This window comes from Trichoplax adhaerens, genomic scaffold, assembly GCF_000150275.1.
Source record: "Trichoplax adhaerens TRIADscaffold_32 genomic scaffold, whole genome shotgun sequence".
Taxonomy (NCBI): Eukaryota; Metazoa; Placozoa; class Uniplacotomia; order Trichoplacea; family Trichoplacidae; genus Trichoplax; species Trichoplax adhaerens.
Window position 1 is genome coordinate 324,166 of NW_002060972.1, and position 19,856 is coordinate 344,021.

The following is a 19,856-nucleotide window of genomic DNA, read 5'->3' on the forward strand; positions in this document are numbered from 1 at the left end:
TGCTTCCACTACTCGTGATGGATTGCAATGATCAACGATACTGTACGATAGCAAATGGATTAAGCCCTTGTCTGTGAGGAGTGTAATGGCTTTGCAAAGCAATCACTCAAAGTTGCTTTCATCAACAGACTAAAATAGATTCATGACGCGACTTCTTTTTCATCTTCTTCTTTCTCTTCCATTTTGTTTCTTTAATACGGCAGTACACTGACATTAAATTTGCATTTTTCTTACATTCCTTCAAGTTCAATTGACTGTGTAGTAGTACTGTAATTTAAGCAGTTCATTTTTCTCTTCCATCTTTTCTATTTCTTTCTTTATTTCATCAATACGATACTATTTTTGACACTGAATTTCCATTTTTCTTGCATCCATTGAAGTTCAACGAACTGCTTAGCGTAGTAGTGTTGCAATGGAATAAGTATTTTCTCTTCCGCCAATACTGTTTCTTGAATTAATACGACACCATTTTCATATAGAATTTGGATATTTCCTACATTGTCTGAAGTTCACCGGGTGGACATACTGTAGTTGAACTATTATTTTCTCTTGCACGAATCCCATTTCTTGAATTAAAACGACTCTATTTTGGCATTGAATTTGCATCTTTCCTGTATTCGTTGAACTTCAATTGACCAAATGCTTTTTCTTGAATTAAATCGACACTATTTTGACATTGAATTTGCATCTTTCTCGCATTCGTTGAACTTTAATTGACGAAACACTTTCTCTTGAATTAAATCGACTCCATTTTGATATTGAATTTGCATCTTTCCTGCATTCGTTGAACTTCAATCGACCAAATACTTTCTCTTCCATCTTCTTTCTTCAATGTGATTCGACTTTGACATTAAATTTGAATCGTTCTTGCATTCACTAAAGATAAATAGACCGTTGACTAATACCTTCATTGAGAGTTCAGAAATATCCTCTCTCCCTTCTTATTTCTTGAATGAACATGACACGACTTTTGGCATTCCATTTGGATATTTCCTAGCATTTACTAAAGTTCTCTACTGTCATTGAAGAAGTACTTTCTCTTCCATTTTTGTTTCTTTGAATAATGATACTGTGGTAACCCATTTGGATATTTCCTGTTTTCATTCAAGTTGAATAAACTACGTCGTAGTCATTAAAATGATACTTTCTCTTGCATCTTGTTTCTTTGAACGGCGATACTTAAGCCATTTCCTACGTTCACAGGCGGTGTCGGTGATGATTTCAATGGCATAATACTGAGTTGAAAATTATTTAATATCTAATGAATGAATAATTAGGTGTATTATCCATTCTCTCCTTTTTTCCTTTTGCTTAAAGAATGCCTTTTTCAACTACTTTGTCGTGTATTTTGAATGATCCATTAACTCGATATTGTCCCTGAAGAAATTTCTGATGGATCAATTCGATCGACATGGCAGCTACTTGCAGACATTGATGGAAGGCTTTTTTTCTTTACTTTCAATTTGTTGTCGAGTTGATTCTCTTCCTCTTTCATTTTATTGATTCTTTTTACCTCTCTTGAGCGTATCCCATTGACATTAGCCTTTTCAAAGTTCGACCTTTGATTGCTTGCCTATTTGATTTTCATTTAAAACTGCTTTCATTTGGTTACAATGTGTGATTGATTGAATTGTTTCATGATCCTCCATATTAGACCGTGATTGCAAAAGCGCTTTCTATTCCATTTCCGAGCTATTTTTTAGTCACTGCTATAGTTGCTTGCCATCGAATTGGCAAGAGAGTGAATTATTCGGTTTGCCTTCAACAATTGAAGAATTAGCGCTCTTCGACAGTAGAGATGGATTGCTCAAGTTTCTTTTCAATCCAAGTACCTTGTAGCTTTGCATGCCCACTTTCTTGTGATTTGAGTAAACTACTGTATACTCTTCCACGGTACTTCCATGCTAGTAGACTTTAAGACAATTTGATTTAAAAATAACCTCGCTACTATTCGAAATCTGATGATAGATGGAAACTATCCGTCATGGAATTTTCTCAATCAGCTTCTCTATCCTAACTCGTTGATCCCAACCGCTAAAATATTACAGCAATATCGATGCCCTTGAAATATGTCAACACTCCTCATCATCAGCCATTCAAATATCCTGATCCAATGGATCTACTCTATCATTTAGTCACGCATTCATAACATATCCAGTGAAATTTTCCAACAAGCCAAAACATGGACTGAATATGCATGAATTGGCCGTATCATTTTGCCCCTACTTTATTCCTCAAGGGAAAATCCAAACACGACAGCCATGTCGATAGCCTTAACATTCTTCATCATCATCATGCCATGAAATTTCAGTTTTCCAATAACGACTATTCATTTTCCCAACGAGCCCAAAATGAATTCACTATCAATCCATCAACAGTATCATCCCATTCCTCAAGGGAAATCCAGCTATCGACAGCAATGTCGTGAGCTTTAACAATCCTCATCATTCGCAAGGCATCCGTATGTTGTGTAACTTATCCATTCAAAATTCCCCCCAACTAGCCAAAAATAGATTGAGCATCCATCAGTGAACAATACCATCTGGTTAAGATTGCTTTCATCATTGAATGGATATCAAGGGAAAAGATCTTTTAGCCAACAGTTTCTCCATGTTATAATGAGATAGAACCAACACTTGGCAGCAATCAATAGGCATTAAGGAGATGTTATTGAATAGCTTTTGTTTGTATTGACTATTTCTTTTGGTCTATGGATGCCATGGTTATTCTATTCATTTTGATGGGTATTTCTTTCTTTCCCCTTTTTCTTATTAGTGATATCAATTGATTGCATGCGGTAGAAAACAATTTGACTAGGAGAATTTTCACTTTATCCCAAGTGTTGAAGATAGCCAACCTCGATCAAGATGGTCATCGTTGCCAAGGTAAAGCATCATGATTGAATATATTGGATTGTCATGGCTTGGCTAAGAATCATCGATTGAAAAAAAGCAGATGATGACGGCCATAGCTTAGTCATCCCTTCACTTTTTTCTTGATATGTATCCATTGCCGTGTGGTGGATGGAAAGGAGGATATAGATTGAAAACATGTTTTGCCATTGCCATACTGTAACAAAATATTTTCCTCTTTCTTCTCCTCTCTTGTAGGGAGACCACGTTTGGTTGGATCAGCAAAAAGGTGGCGAATTCGATTTGCCCATCGCTGGTGTAGTAACCTTTTCTGAGAAAGGAGAAATTGTAGTTATCGACGACGATGGAAAGGTAACATGGTTTGATTGCTCAATTGGATAGAGAAGAGTGTTTAATTTGATAGGGTTAGGGTTCGATGACGCTTATATTATGTTGTAGAGAGTGAACTTATTTACATGATGGAAAGAATAAGCTATTTACTCTTGATGTTGGTTAACTTCCATTGTGGTGATGGATGATCATAGATTGAGAAAATCAACTCAATATCGTACTTCAATTGACTAAGGACAAAATAGAGAATGTAGCTTTAACAAACGTTAATGTTATAGCACGGTAACAGAAGGGAAAATTAGTTTCTACTTGAAGCAGTTAAGGACAAAATATACAATAGTGCCTTGACATAAATGAACGTTATAGAAGGATAATGGAAGAAAAAAATCAACATAGTGTCCTATTTAATTGTCATTAATTAAAGATAAAATACAACATTACTTTTGACACAAGTTGACGTTGTGTAGTAACAAGGAAAGGGGAAGAATCCACTTCATGCCGTTCTTCAAATGATCATTAATCCAGGATAAAATATCAAATACAGTCTTGACATAAGTTTACGGTATGCAATGATAATGGAAGGGGAAATCAACTCAAGATTGTAGTTTAAGTCGTTAAGGGATCAATGCAAAATATAGTCTTGATAAACGTAATGAAAGAAGAAAATCCACTCAATGCCGTACATGAAATGATAATTAATTAATTTATCAATTATAGTTTTGACATAAGTTTACGGTATACAATGATAATGGAAGGGGAAATCAATTCAAGATTTTGCAGCTTAAGTCGTTAAGGATCAATGCAAGGCGCAGTCTTGATGTAAGTTAATGTAATGAAATAATAAGGAAAGAAGAAAATCAACTCAATGCCCTATTTGGATTATAGAATCAATTAAGGATAAAAATACAAATTATAGTCTTAAATTAAGTTAATGCTAGGTAATGATAATGATAGAATAGAAGGTAATAATCAACCCAGGATCAATACAAAATGTAGCCTTGACGTAAATTAACGTTCAGTAATGCTAAGGAAAGATAATGATCAACTCAATACCGTATTTTGATTGGAATTGATTCATGAAGGTAAAAAAAGCAAATGTAACCTTGACATAAGTTTACATTATGCAATGATCAGGAGAGAGGAAAATCAACTCAATGCCATATTTGAATTTGAATTCATTTTGGAGAAAAAATACAACATGTAGCCTTGATATAACTTAACGTTATGCTATGATAATGCAAGGAGAAATCAACTGCCTACCATATTTTACTGGAGGATAAAATACAGATTGTAGCCATGGCATGAATGAACGTTATGAATCATGATGATAAAGTTAAACCAGTTCATTTCGATGTTATAAAGATACGAAACGAGTAGGTCTTGATATTACTTACGGTTAAGGGATAGCCAACGCATGTGTCTATCTATAATGATGGTATAGCAAAACCAGTTTATTTCCATAGTTCACGAATATAAAATGAGTTGATCTGGAGTTTACTTTAATGGAAAGGAATCAAATATATTGAATGAAGGATGAAATGCTAAAAGTGTAGCCTGACATGAGTTAGCATTTTACAGGATGATAGAAAAGAGATATAGGCTCAATTGAAGTAGACAAGAAGAGGTGATCTTTATTTAACTCATGAATTAGTTATAACTGTACTTATGCTAGATTATGCTAGATTAGACAAGTGAAAATCAAACTCATTTGAATGGCTGTACTGATAAAATAGTTGGTCCTTAAAGGAATTAAAGTTACGATTATCGATGATGGAAAGTAAAACTGATTTCATATGACGTAGTTTCGGAATCATATCCTTAGCTTTTGCCTTAGTTAACGTTCGTTGCGATTATTAAAGATTCTGGAGAATAAAATCCGATTAGTGGCATGTTTTTAGCATAGAATATTGAATTAGTCTTTTTAACAATTGCTAACCGATATCCGATCGCTGGTAATGGAAAAGAAACGCCAGTTTCTTTACATGCTGGAAGGATAAAATAGTTAACCTTAACATTCATCATATCTATTTCTAATCTATCTAATCATGATAGTACTACTTCACATAAAAGTAAATTTAAATGTAAAACCATCGAGCTTTAACTTAATCGACTCTTCTGCATCATGAAAATAGCCGTTGCACAAATCCTACAAATAGTAATCCATCTTCATGCACATTGTAAACTATCTCCAGCCTTGATGATATTTCTTACCATGAGTGATTACTTTGGATGTAACTACTACAACAAATTCTTATCCATTTTCTGATTTATCACGTTGAAATGATGCTTAGTGTAGCCTAGAAAAAATGGCTAGGCTTTTAGCTAGCTTGCATCTATTGCAGAAATATTATTTGGTAAATCGTTATGCTTTTAGCCATCTTGTGTCCCTTTCTGAAGTATTTAGTGTTAAAATCGTTCCTTAGCTTGCATCCATTTCTACCATTTTACATCCATGATCGATTACTAGCGTTAAGGATTTTGCCTTTAAGATATTAAAAATATCCAAGTAGCATTGTTTAATCTTCTTCCATTTTCATGTGTTTGTAATAGTATTCGATTGAACAATATTCTAGAAGACATTAATCAATGTTACTGAATCTTACTTACTCAATATTATACGCCTATGACAGACTGTTAATTTGTCAACCAAAAATCTAATTTGACAGGCGATATGGTAGCATTTTATTCTGTGTTATATAGAGATACAATTACATTTTGTTTTGTGCAATGTCGACAACGCTTTCTGTTGACTTTGACATCTATTTTGTCACTTTTGATGTTTAGTACATAAGAAAATAGTCCATACTTTAAGTAATGAGATATTGATCCACATACTCAACACCAACGCTTTGTTATATAGTAATTTACAAAAAAAATGGGATTATACGATATTGCTGTTATTGATCATGAATGCAGTTTAGGTTAAGCTATAATTTTTTTCACAGTTTGTTATTTTAGATATAGAAATTTGAAAGAAAGTTGCGAAATTTGAACAGATTATTATTACACTATTGTCTATCAAATATGAAGTGCTTCAATTATATTCAAATTTGCTACTTAATTAACTACTGAAGTATAGTCTAGAATACTAAATAGTTGAACAATTGTAATACATTCAGGTCCATCAGCGCATTTGGATCTTTTTATTGCAGTATTAGACGTCTAGGATAAGCAGTAGCAAGTAGTACTCTCACATATTTTACTTCCAAATTGTCATTGGCAATGTCTTTATTTAAGAATTCTTTCTACTTCACCAACTACTCTACTGTAATAGTACAAAAGAGTTGTTTACAAACAGGAAGTAATCTTCACTAGGTTGGTGCACAGTTTTATAAATTGTCAACTTTGGTGGGCAATGTTAGAATTGATTACTTTTCCGACCACGAGTACTAACTACTACTAGTATGCCAAGACTGCATATTAAAATCAAAACTTCCACTATTTCATCATTCAATCAAATTATTGATCACATCAGAGCCCAATATACAATAGTTAAATTGAAACAAAGGCGCTAGATAGTTCATCTTCAACTAGCTAGAGTGACAAACTTGTAATTCTTAATCTTTAATCTAACATAAATGTGCAAGGAAAGCGGTTATACTAAGGGTATTTCAATATCATATCGTTGAAGCTATTTGACTGCCAATGTTATCAATAGGAACATCCTGTATCGAAAGCCAAATCCGACAAAGTTATTAAGATTATGCACCCAACTAGTATTCAGGGTGTTGAGGATATGGTAAGTATATTATTAAATTACATAGGCAGACTTAGAATTTAATTTCGATTTTAAGGCAGATTTGTATCATCAGACTTGATGCTGTAAGACTGTTGTATCATCTATTAGATTGATTGCATGTTATTGTAGATAACGCAATAGAAAATGCTTATTAAACTTAATGGTGACTAAATTTATTATCATTGGCATATAGGTTAATCTAGACGACCTGCAAGAGTCTAGTATATTGCATAATCTTCAATTAAGATTCGATAACAATGATATCTATGTAAGTATCTATCATGTTGTATGATAGAGCATAAAATTTGTGAAAGAAAATTGACAGTATGTCAAATCTAGTGAATTAGCGTAAAGCTACACTATACTAGGTGATAGTTAATAATTAGATCAGATAGAAAATGGATAAATCCGCTATCTTTCTTCTGTACCTGTATCTCTTACCAAGACAAAGAAATTGACCGTGCATGTGCTTACACAACTGATGGTCTTGTTTATTGTATCGTCCTAGACCTATATTGGAACTATTCTTGTTGCCGTCAATCCGTATGAACCACAATCTATTTACACTGCCGAATATATCCAAAAATATCAAGATCAACCTTTTGGAGATTTACCTCCACATATCTATGCTGTGACTAATCATGTTTATAATACAATGAAAATAGAACATGCCGATCAGTGCTTAATTATCAGGTAAAATTACTTTCAATTCCTTATTGATGAAATTAACTTCGTACGTTATTTGTAAATCGCAATTCACCGTATTGATTGCAATTAATAATATAATATTGACCTGCATTAGCGGCGAATCTGGAGCTGGCAAGACAGAGTCTGCAAAGTTGGTTCTGCAATATTTGGCTACTATTAGTGGTAAAAATTCTTCCGTCGAACAGCAAATTTTAGAAGCAAATCCAATCCTTGAAGGTAACCATGATCATTTGCAGTTATGTATGAAGTGATCTATGTCATTGCTTGTACTTATTAAATTACCCTTTCCAATCTTTGTATAGCATTTGGTAATGCTAAAACTATTCGTAACGATAACTCAAGTCGTTTCGGAAAGTACACCGAAATAAATTTCAACGATTACGGAATAATCGAAGGTGCTCATGTTGAGCAATATCTACTGGAAAAATCAAGGATTGTAAATCAGGTAAAAGCTTATATCAAGGGTTCTCATGGCATAAATAAGCACTCTCTGCTCATATACACATACATCAATTTAAGTGCTTTATCTCTGGAATAGCAATATACAGACTACATTACAGGGGTATTTTAGCTCGCTATAGGCTTAGTCAAATATTAAAATAATTAAATATTTCTATATTGATTATTTTAGATGAAGGATGAACGGAACTATCATATCTTTTATCGAATGCTTGCTGGCCTTCCAAGTAGCGAAAAAGCGAGGCTTCAACTTACAAAAGCGACAGATTATTATTATCTTACTAGGGTAAACATTCGTCCAGTATCTGTGAACGAAAGGATGTTGCTGCTGCTTAAAAAGATATTATTCTCACTTTAGTACTACGGTATCAGTAGCTGACCGCTTTAACCCTCGTTTTACTTTTAGGGTAATTGCACTATTTGTCAAGATGGAGATGAAAAAGAACTATTTAATCATATCAATAATGCAATGGAGGTACATTCTATGAAATGATTGGTACATTTTTTAATGTTGTTAAAATCATTAATACAGAGTAAAGGCTCTAGTACTAACTTCATGCTCTCATTGTATTGACCACTGTTTAGGTCTTAAATTTTAATACCGACGAAATTAAATCTATATTCCAAGTTCTATCTGGGATTCTTAATCTAGGAAACATTCAATTCTCAGGCAATTTATAAATGCTTGTAATGTTGAATTAACAATACATAAAATAAAATAATCTCCTTAAGTTTCATTCCCAACTAATTGTAATATGTTATTTACTATATTAGAAATGATTATTGAACATTTAGAAGCCTGCGAAGTCAGTAATCCCAAACAAGTAAAGATGGCATCAACTCTGTTTCAGGTTATCAAGCTAATTTTCTATCTTAACCAAATTTTTACTATTGAACAATTAACTTTATTTTAATTATGCATTTTACACTGTAGATCATGTTGCTAAAGAAACATTGCTAATATTTAAAAATTTCATGCTCTATTTTTCATTTGATAAAGGTTAGGGCCAGTGATTTATCGGAAGTGTTAACTAATAGAACCACCCTCACGGGAGGAGAAAAAATATATTCACCGGTTGAGTTATCAAAAGCTATCAATATCAGAGATGCGTTGGCCAAAGGAATTTATAGCAGATTATTCGTTTGGATTGTCAATAAAATCAATCATTCTATCTATAAATTTTTGGTAAGAATACATAGCAATTTGTACGATGTATACGAGCACATGTGTCTCAATTCCAAAGAAGCATAACTGCAAGTATTGTATAGCTGCTCTTAATGAAAAGCTCGCCTTTCAATCCTTACATAGACTAATAAAGCGCATCATCGCACTTCTATCGGAGTTCTTGATATATTCGGATTTGAAAAACTCGAAACTAATAGGTTTGTGATCAAAGTATTACACACTAGGGTGCAAAAGATGTATTTCTTTATCACTATAATTCCTTCTCTGTCTACCTCAGCTTCGAACAATTGTGTATCAACTTTGCGAATGAAAGCCTACAGCAATATTTTGTAAAATATATTTTTAAGCTTGAGCAGGTAAAACTACCTGATAATTTATGATATATAAGAGTTTTCAATGTCATTAAATTGTCATCTCTAATGATACAGTCAGAATATACGAAAGAAGGCATAAATTGGCAGGGAATTAAATTCACAGATAATCAAAACATTCTTGATATGATTGCCTATAAACAAATGAACATTATATCGATTATTGATGAAGAAAGTCGTTTTCCCAGAGTAAGAATGCCAATACACTAGCTTATCTACAACTGATTTATGCGTTTATAACTTGTAACTTTAATCGAATAGCTATCCTATTGAAAATGTCTCTATGGTTTACTCTAGGGTACAGATAGTACAATGCTATCAAAGTTACATCAACATCACGCTAAGAACTCAGCTTACGTGAAGCCTAAATCTCAAATGGAGGCTAACTTTGGAATCCGCCATTACGCTGGTGTAGTGAAATATCAGAGTAGAGGTACAGCAACATTAATACTGAAATAATTTTGATTGCGTTCGCATAATGGATAGATGCAAGTCTTGAAATAATGCCATACTCAACATGATGTCATTAACTATTCTAAAATATTTTCTGATCTATAGAAATGTTGGAAAAGAATCGTGACACATTTGGTGGTGATTTATTAGAGGTCGTAAAATCGAGTGGCTTAGTGCTGTTACGAGAACTATTCGAGAAAGATCTGGCACAAGAATCACGTAAAATGCCATTAACTGTTGGTATTCAGTTTAAGAAATCACTCGACTCTTTATTGAGAACATTAGGCGATTGTCAGCCCATGTTTATAAGATGTATAAAACCGAACAATGGGAAGCAACCAAAAGTATTTGATAGATTAGTTTGCACTCGACAGCTTAGATATTCTGGAATGATGGAGACAATTAAAATTCGTGTCGCTGGATATCCAGTTAGACACTTGTATACAGACTTTATCAAACGTTATGGCATACTCGATTCCAAGCTTCCCCACATTAACAAAATAAAAAGTGCAAAGGATGCTTCATCCCGTATTATGGCTAAAATAAATGTAAAGTCTGGCTATCAATTGGGAAAAACAAAATTATTCTTGAAAGATAATGTTCAAGAATCATTAGAAAAGGCCCGTGAAGAATCTTTACACAAATCTGTGATAACTATCCAGAAAACTTATCGCGGCTACCTGTGTCGTAGTAGCTACATAGAACTGAGAAATGCAGTTATAGTTATTCAAAAAAATTGGAAGGCTAAGACTACAAGAGAGAAATATATTAAAGTACATGTGTATATTTCATTTAGATCATTGCTAAACTGGACTACTTTATAACTTGATTAACGATAAATATCGTCGGAGAATTTAATTAATATGATAATATTCTGTTTTAGATGAGTACTGGCTTTACTCGACTACAGGCTATCATAACAAGCAACCGAATAGCAAATGACTATAAGGCAAAGAGAAATATTATTTGTCGGTTACAGGTACATGAAATAAAATCAAAGTGATATTACGTCTTGCCTATCAGCTATAAATTGATGATTAGTTAATTGATACACATTATTTTCTCATACGTATACTTTTTCTCACAGCCTCACCTGAGAGGTTATCTTGTTAGGCAAGATTTCAAAATAAAAAAAGCTAGTGTTATAAGGATTCAATCTATGATTAGAATGATGATTGCAAGGAAATTATATCGCCAGGCTATTGAACAAGTATGCAGAATTTATACTTTTATATTTTGTAATCGTTTGCTGAAACAGCATTTAATCGATTCCAGAAACGACGACGTGAAGAGATTGAACAAATACGAATTTCAGAGGAAAAGAAACTCGCCAAAAAAATGGACAAGGAAAAAGCTCGTAAACAAGCGGAAGTGCTTCAACAGGTTTGCATCTGTAAAGTTACGAAAAAAAAATCTATTTTGAAAGCATCTTTCTATGCAATGTGACCATCTTAATGTCAGCCTTGTTGTATCGTATCTTAGCCATTCTATAGCTGAAAACGCTGACAGTAATAAAATGCAAAATATTTTACTATCTCAACAATTGTAGCTGAATATATTGTGACTTTATCAGTAACCTAATCTTATAATATGGATATTCTTTTACATTAGCAACGCCTTCAAGAAATTGAGAAAGCAAAACAAGATAATGAAGAAAGAGAACGTCGGGAATTTCAAGAGAAACAAATTAGAATAGAACTAGCTAAGAGTAAAGCAGATGAAGAAGTTGATCATTCACAAGTGGTTCGAACTAACTTACCAATATACTTCTATAACTGTAACCTGTTATTATTACCACTTATTTGAATACGAATTAATTAATTGCATTTAAATAATCAATTAGGTGGATCAAATGTTTGACTTCCTTCCACCTGATGATGAGAAAACTGAATCTACACCGGTTCATTTTTCATTTTATGATTTAATATCGCCGTAACAATGAAGCTGAAACTATTTTGCATATCTAATCCGCATGTAATACTGCTTTTTTTATATATAGGATTTGTCCGAAACTACTAAAGATGTTCGAAATAGCATTAGAAAAAGCAGCTCCACAACTGTATGTACTCTTATTTGAATTGATTACTATGCTGCAATATTATGACAGTGTCTTGCACAAGATTGCCAGTGTTACATGCCACGGAACTGTAGTTGATTTATTACAAAATAATTTTTGACTGTTGCTAGATGGAAGATAATATTTCAAACTACCAGTTTTCAAAGTTTGCGGCTACTTACTTTGTCGGCGATGCTACCGGTGTCATTCTGCGAAAGCCTATCAAGCGGCCATTACTCGACTTAGTAAATGAACAAGATAGAGCCGTAAGTAGAACATTATCCTGCAATGTCGTTAACTAAATAAATAACTGCAGCAACGATTGCGAAATTCTAACAATACATATGCATATATATTTTCAATGACTTTATTTGCTTACTTGAGCAATTTAAAAATGCAAACTCTGCATGACGTCCTAACAGTACCACTATTTTCTTAAGATTGCCTTGTCGATATGGATTGCAATATTAAGATTCATGGGAGACCTTCCAGAGCCAAAAGCCGCAGCTCAGCCATCACCGTTGCAGGTATGTGCAATAATGTTTTACTTGCTACTTTATAGTGATGAATGTTAATGCCGAAATTTTCTTTACCCTTTTGAATTATTAGCCTCAACAGCAAATTGACGACACGGATGCCCCTGAAGCTTCCTTATCTATAATTCATAAACTGTATAACAAGACAATAGGACGTAAAGCCTCAAAGCATAAGAAATTTTTTGAATCTCAAAGCGGTGACTCTGTTAAAAGTGGTCGTTCGGTAATACTAATTATGCATCCTACACGTGTATGAGTACTGAAGCTGTTGTTACCTTAATTTAAGATGATAGATAGAGATAAAAATTATGCCCTAACATTTAAATTTCGTATTGTAGTTGAATTATAGCGAAATACTTGCAATTTTCGGATATCGGTAATGCGCCAGGTTATAACTTCCATGTTTTGCTTTACATTTAGGGTAGTTATGGTAAATCGGTTTTAAAATATTTCTCAATATCTCAAAGAAAGAAGAGCAAACATAGGGTATAAACGCATTGCATGCTCAATTATGATATATTACAATTAATAATTAAGTTCTTAATCACTTTCTTCCATTCTTTAATATTTAACAATACCAGACTGAAATCAGTAGCATAACAAAGCAGGGTAAAGAGGAAGAACTAGATGCCACTATAAAAGAGGCTGCAGGTTTTTTGCAAAAGCATACCACCAATCTAGAGAAAATACGATTTATCATAGGCCATGGTATTCAAAGAAAGGATCTTCGGTATTGCCTAAATTAATAACTTTTAGCAACCGTCAGATTTTATATTTGCAAGATACTGACGCGAACTAAAAACCTACATTGTAGAGATGAGATTTATTGCCAACTATGCAAGCAACTTACCGAGAATCATTTAAAATCAAGTTATGCGCGTGGATGGATATTGATGTCATTGTGTTTGGGATGTTTTACTCCTAGTAGTAAAGTTAGCTTTAGGACATGTTGTAATCAATAAAAATCATTGTAGCTTTAAAGTGTCTGTAAGGACTAATAACGATATGTATTTATTAGTTGGAAAAATATTTGGTGTGTTTCATCCGTGAAGGCCCAGCTGGATACGCTCCTTACTGCGAAGAACGTCTGAACCGAACGTATGCAAATGGTGCACGACAGCAGCCTCCTTGTTGGTTAGAATTACAGGTGACAGCATTGCCTCTATAGATTATTTTGATAACCCTCCAATTTTATGTTGCAATCTACGTCAAAATGTAATACAGATTCCTTATACGTGTATTATAGGCTACAAAATTAAAAGAGCCGATCAATATTCCATTAACCTTCATGGATGGAACTAATACAACAGCAACGGCCGATTCAGCAACCACGGCAAAAGAATTATGTGCACAACTTGCTCAAAAGAAATCTATGAAAGAAACATTCGGCTTTTCTTTATATATTGCATTACATGATAAAGTAACTAGTACTGCTAAAGTTAAAAATTGTAAAGTGAAATATGTTACAAAATCAAAATTCGAAATTAATGGTAATTGATGTTGCAATTCACAATAGGTATCCTGTTTAGGGAGTGGAGATGACCACGTTATGGATGCAGTTGCTCAGTGTGAAGTATACGCTAGAGAGCAAGGATATCCTGAACGCCATACTCCTTGGCGTATGTTCTTTCGTAAGGAAATATTCGCGCCTTGGCAAAACGGTACTAATGATCCAGTTAGTACCAATCTTATATATTATCAGATCATTCGCGGAGTTCAACATGGAGAATACAAATGTGACAAGGTTTGTGAGATAGACTTCATTTCTGGATATTTATCGTAATACGCCGTGTATTTAAAAGCTACTGACCAGATTATGTTCTCCATTGTTTCTCTTAACCTGTGCTTTTATATGTTTCAATAGGATGAAGAATTAGCTGAAATTGCTGCTCAGCAATATTATATTGAGTATGGAGGACATCTAAAGAAAGATAAATTGTGCGAAATGTTGGATAATTATATTCCAAAATCTTCGTTGCAAGGAACTAAGCAATCGAAAGTAATCGATAAGTGGGCAATGATGGTTTCAAATTCTTTTAAAAAGGTAATTTAGGATCTCTAACTCATTTTGCCAATTTTCTACGTACTGTAAGAAGTAAAACCAAATCCTGACCCTAAACTGATATTTCTGGTATATTTATTTATGAAAGGCATACTACACACAAAACAGAATTGAGAGACAGCAAGTTAAGGAAGGCTTAGTTAACTTTGCAATGAATAGATGGCCATTATTTTTCTCTCGATTTTACGAGGCTTTTAAATTTTCTGGACCAAGTCTACCAAAAAATGAAGTTATTATTGCTGTAAACTGGACTGGAATATATATTGTCGATGAATACGAAAGACTTCTAGCGGAATGTTCATATCCAGAGTTAGCAAATGTTACGAGTACCATGTAAGTACGATAATAACCGCCAACTATAAATATGCTAAACTAACTATTGCTATAATTGCTGCACATAGGAGTAGTTCAAAGCATGGCAGCAGTTTCTCGTTTACGACGATAAAAGGCGACGAGTACATGTTTACATCAACCAATGGTGAGGATATAAAGAATTTAGTTGGTGGCTTTCTTGATGGTCTACGCCAAAGATCGAAATATGTTGTAGCAATTATGGATTATAGTAATCCAAGTAAGCTATTTATTATTGTAGAGAGTACAGTAACGTTATATTTTTTATTTTATGTTATTCTAATAATAGTTTACAATTATCATGAATCATATTTTAACAGCTGGCTCTTAATTTTAAAACTGTAATTATAGGCGACGGATCTTCAGTACTTAGTTTTAAGAAAGGAGACTTAATCAAGCTATCGGATCTAGTAAAAGATATTTCATCCCATGTTGGTTGGAAACACGGAAATTGTCTCCGTACTGGCCGTTCCGGTGATTTTCCTGCAGAATGTGTATATCAAATCCCTACTCTCGTTAAACCTCCAGATGATATCGTGGTTGGTATTAATGATTTTGAACATTGTTCTGCTACAGAAATCTAGTGATCATGGGATTCTCTCAATAATACATTATCACTAAGGAAGCGACATTTATTTTCCTATTACTACCAATTATTTTGATCAAATTACATTACGTTTGTAAATTTAGGAAGCTCTAGCTAATTATGGATCCCAAGTTTATCGAAAGAATTTAAATGGTGGACTGGATCCTAACAGGGTCGATGAAAGTAGCTACGATGGAAGTGAAACATATACACTGGAATCTTACGCGCAGGAAAATTTTACACCTTACAAAAAATCTATGCAAAAAACTATATCAAGGTCAGGATTTAGGAGAAAAGAAAAAGACAGAAGTTGGATTTGCTCTCGGGTATATATAAAATTTATAGTTTTGTAATAAGCTGAAACGAATTGAAAAAAGAGTACACTTCATTTACCTGTTTTAATTATAATTATCACTATCACAGGAGCCAATAAAACATCCATTACTGAAAAATTTGATTGAACAGGATGAGTTGTGTTCTGATGCTGTTAGAATTTTCTTAGGTTAGTAAACATACCAAATCAATTATAATTGAAAGCTTTAATGATTTTATGCTGGGTATATCGATCAGGATACCCAGTCACCCTGGAGATACAAAAACACTTTCAGTAGTCTTTTCATTTAATGCATTTCACATTGCTAACATACACGTATATATTTTAGCTATTATGAAGTATATGGGAGACTACCCTTCTAAGAAGTCAAGACACAATACTGAACTTACAGATGCCATATTTGAGCCCGCTATTCTACAGGTCAAACTTTTTCCATGTAAAATAACCTTAATGTGGTCGCGTTAATAATTTCTAACGGCTTACGCTACCTTAATTATACTACAGAAAGTACTTTGCGATGAAGTCTATTGTCAAATTATGAAACAGTTAACTGAGAATAAGATAAGGTTAGGACGGTGCTTATGTAAAATTATATGAATTTCGGTAAGGATTGATAATATATAATTGATGGCCATATCTTTATAATAATTGTTATGAAAACAATCTCATTAAATTTTAGTCAAAGTGAAGAAAGAGGGTGGGAACTATTTTGGCTATGTACCGGTTGCCTCTTGCCAACGTAAGATACTCCTACATTCGTATATCAGTACATATAATGGTCGTAATTGATTACTGCAGAAAAGCTAATTTTACTACGTTTCTCATTTTGCTAAAATAACTACAGGAATTCTCTAGTGAGGGAAGTTAATACTTTTTTGGTGTCCCGTAAGGTTAACAATCCCATAGCCCAAGATTGTATATCTAGATTGAGAAAGCTCCTCAGGTACGTTGTAATAATTTCTGTTCCTCTACTAGGTTATTTATCAACTTTATTGCTGTAAAATTAAATTTTAAATCAGTCGTTATGATATCTAGCAAATTAATCAACGCGCCTTATGTTTTTGCAACATCTAGAAGTGGACCTCGTAAATATCCGCCACATGTTGTGGAAGTACAAGCTATCCAGGTTTCTTGTGAAATCACATTGGGATATTGTTCTCAATTGTAATTCTACCTAACGCTATCAATTTTTCCGTAGCAAAAGACAATCAAGTTAATGCATAAAATTTACTTCCCTGATGAAAGCTATCACGCGTTCGATATTAGCTCATCCATAAAGGCAAGAGATTTATGTCAGGCTATCATTGCTCGTATGCAGCTTACGTCCGGCAATGGCTTCAGCTTGTTTGTAAGAATGGCTGATAAATGTAAGATAAGCATTGCGTTTAATTTGCATAATTTACTTATTGATTACTGAATTGTGGATTAAAATATCAGTTGTTAGCATACCAGAAGGAGATTACTTGTTTGATTTTATACGTCATGTCTCTGAATGGGTAAAGGCCAATATACGAGGGAAAGAAGGTAAGATTTCGTGAAATAAAACTTCTTTACTATATTAGCCTTACACTAAAGATTTTTATTTAACTGCTGAAGATAAAAGTCCAGGTGAACTTGCATATCAGCTGTACTTTATGAGAAAGTTATGGTCTGATGTTGTCGTTGGAGCTGATAGAAATGCAGATTTAATATTTCACTATCATCAGGTAGGTTGGAAGAAGTTAATCGTAATTTAATAAATTATCATTCTTTTCCAAAGTAATATCGAAACTATGACTGTGTTAGGAATTACCGAAATATCTTCGAGGATATCATAAGTGCGCCAAAGAAGATGCAATCCGATTGGCAGCTTTACAATATCGTGTAAAGCATGGCGATGATAATTCTGAACTGAACAATATTCAGTAAGAATCTTTTCGTACAGTAAATATTGTCACTAGAGACAAGGTGCACAGAATTATGAAACTCAACGAATGATTAATTTATTGAACATATCAGGAGGTTATTACGCGACTTGGTTCCTTACGATGCTATTGGTAATTTATCAGCAGAAGAATGGGAACAAGTTAGTTTGATTATTTTAAAGCAAAACTACGTAGTCGATTATTAGTACTGGAATTATTCATGTTGTAATAGTGACGGATTATCATGTTGTTTTAATAAATTGACTTTATTAAGAATTCTAAGTACTATCACATTGGAAGGTGCAATATTTTAAAACTAAATGTTTATAATCTATCAGGCGATAACTGAATCTTATACTAGTGGTCGAGGAATGACTAAACATGATGCCAAAATTGCATTTTTGCAAGAGGTTGAAAAATGGGCTACTTTTGGATCCGCCTTTTTCGATATCAAGGTAGTTTTCTATTTAATTTGTATAGAAGTTGTTACAAATAATCTGATCTACTCTTATTATTTTAGCAAACAACTGGACAAGAGCTGCCTGAAAATTTATTAATTGCAATCAACAAGGGTGGCGTATTCTTTATAAATCCAATCAATAAGGTTGGTCATGTTAGGTTCATGAAACTTTAATAGCTCCATTTTAATTATTATAAAATTTGTCTTTACCAGAAAATCATTACACAGTATCCATTCACCAAGATATCCAGCTGGAGTAGCGGAAATGCATACTTTCACATGACGATTGGTGATTCCGTTAATGGAATGAAGTTACTGTGTGAAACCCATTTGGTAAATACTTGTAAACATCAGTGTCTGCATTCGTATTTGTTAATCAATCATTTATTGACATCTTACACCTTATATAAAATTTATTTTAGGGGTATAAAATGGATGATTTGCTAACCTCTTACATATCACAGCTTATTGCCACGAAAGGTGAAAACAATTCCGGACAATAGTCGATTTACAAAGATTGGTAAAATCGTTGTTGTGTGATCATTGCGGAAAAAAGAGTGTCGATCATTTCTAGTAGTTTCTGACGTCGCTAAATTAGTCAGATTGTTAATGAGTAATGATAATTCGATTATTAGCGGACGTTAATAGATTGGTATCCTCTAAAGCTAGAGATTTTTGCATTACTCGACTTTATTACTGTAGATAACAGAAACTGATATGAGCTTATTTTGTAAACCGGAATAACAACCGACCACATGATGATGACACAACCGTAATATTATTCTTCTCATCTAATGTACATGCTAACTTTCCTTTATATCAGCCTTGAATGCAGCCTAAGTTAACAAAGAAAAGATTATTTAGAAGTATTGTTTTATGGCGTTACACCATGAAGGATATTAGATTTAGCCGGCAATACAAACCCAGAAAATGTAATAGTATAGTAAATCGTTTACATATATTAAATTGTCCTCTTTATATCACATATTGCTTATTCACGATGAAACTAGAATAATGACAAATACCATCATTTTATAAATTTCGTTTCTATAGCTTTATTTTGAGTAGAAATTAAGACATATGTAACTATCCTTACAAGTTCATGATATAATACAATCTTTAGTTACTATTCTTGTTATTAACCAGCTTATCAGCATTGCATTTGAAAGCTGGTGGACTGTTTTCGAATTCTTATAGTTTTACTGATTTAATTTCGATCGCAGTAGCAGTCTTGTATGATTTCTGACTAGACATGTTTTTATAATCCACTATCTGCGATAATATCTACATTCAAGAGTAGTTTACAAATTTATAAAAATACGGATGACCTTCCTATGATTTGCTGTACTAGAACCGAAAAAAGAATATTGACAAAATATTGGCTATGGAATAAAACTTAGTATGATACCATTTAAAAAATGAATTGCATAGCATGATATACTTCTCTA

At 33.3% G+C, this 19,856-nt stretch overlaps 1 protein-coding gene across 1 annotated transcript; it reads left to right on the forward strand.

The window, feature by feature from the left end:
- Nucleotides 1-2,867: 2,867 nt before the first annotated feature.
- On the forward strand, nt 2,868-18,911 carry TRIADDRAFT_61967 (uncharacterized protein; the record flags this gene model as incomplete). The annotated part of the gene is made up of 49 exons (XM_002117890.1): nt 2,868-2,885; nt 3,111-3,224; nt 6,862-6,942; nt 7,136-7,210; nt 7,451-7,635; nt 7,745-7,866; nt 7,953-8,095; nt 8,282-8,395; nt 8,516-8,584; nt 9,110-9,295; nt 9,419-9,492; nt 9,573-9,651; nt 9,724-9,855; nt 9,964-10,099; nt 10,225-10,892; nt 11,003-11,098; nt 11,395-11,502; nt 11,731-11,862; nt 11,963-12,019; nt 12,119-12,178; nt 12,307-12,441; nt 12,616-12,702; nt 12,785-12,934; nt 13,132-13,197; nt 13,293-13,441; nt 13,526-13,643; nt 13,730-13,858; nt 13,958-14,131; nt 14,228-14,455; nt 14,576-14,755; nt 14,862-15,106; nt 15,175-15,344; nt 15,476-15,663; nt 15,815-16,036; nt 16,134-16,212; nt 16,373-16,464; nt 16,549-16,610; nt 16,724-16,783; nt 16,889-16,987; nt 17,020-17,170; nt 17,243-17,411; nt 17,482-17,568; nt 17,641-17,750; nt 17,830-17,948; nt 18,043-18,109; nt 18,287-18,403; nt 18,469-18,552; nt 18,622-18,741; nt 18,831-18,911. 49 exons carry the CDS (start codon nt 2,868-2,870, stop codon nt 18,909-18,911), a joined length of 6,387 nt encoding a protein of 2,128 aa, XP_002117926.1.
- Nucleotides 18,912-19,856: the final 945 nt, after the last annotated feature.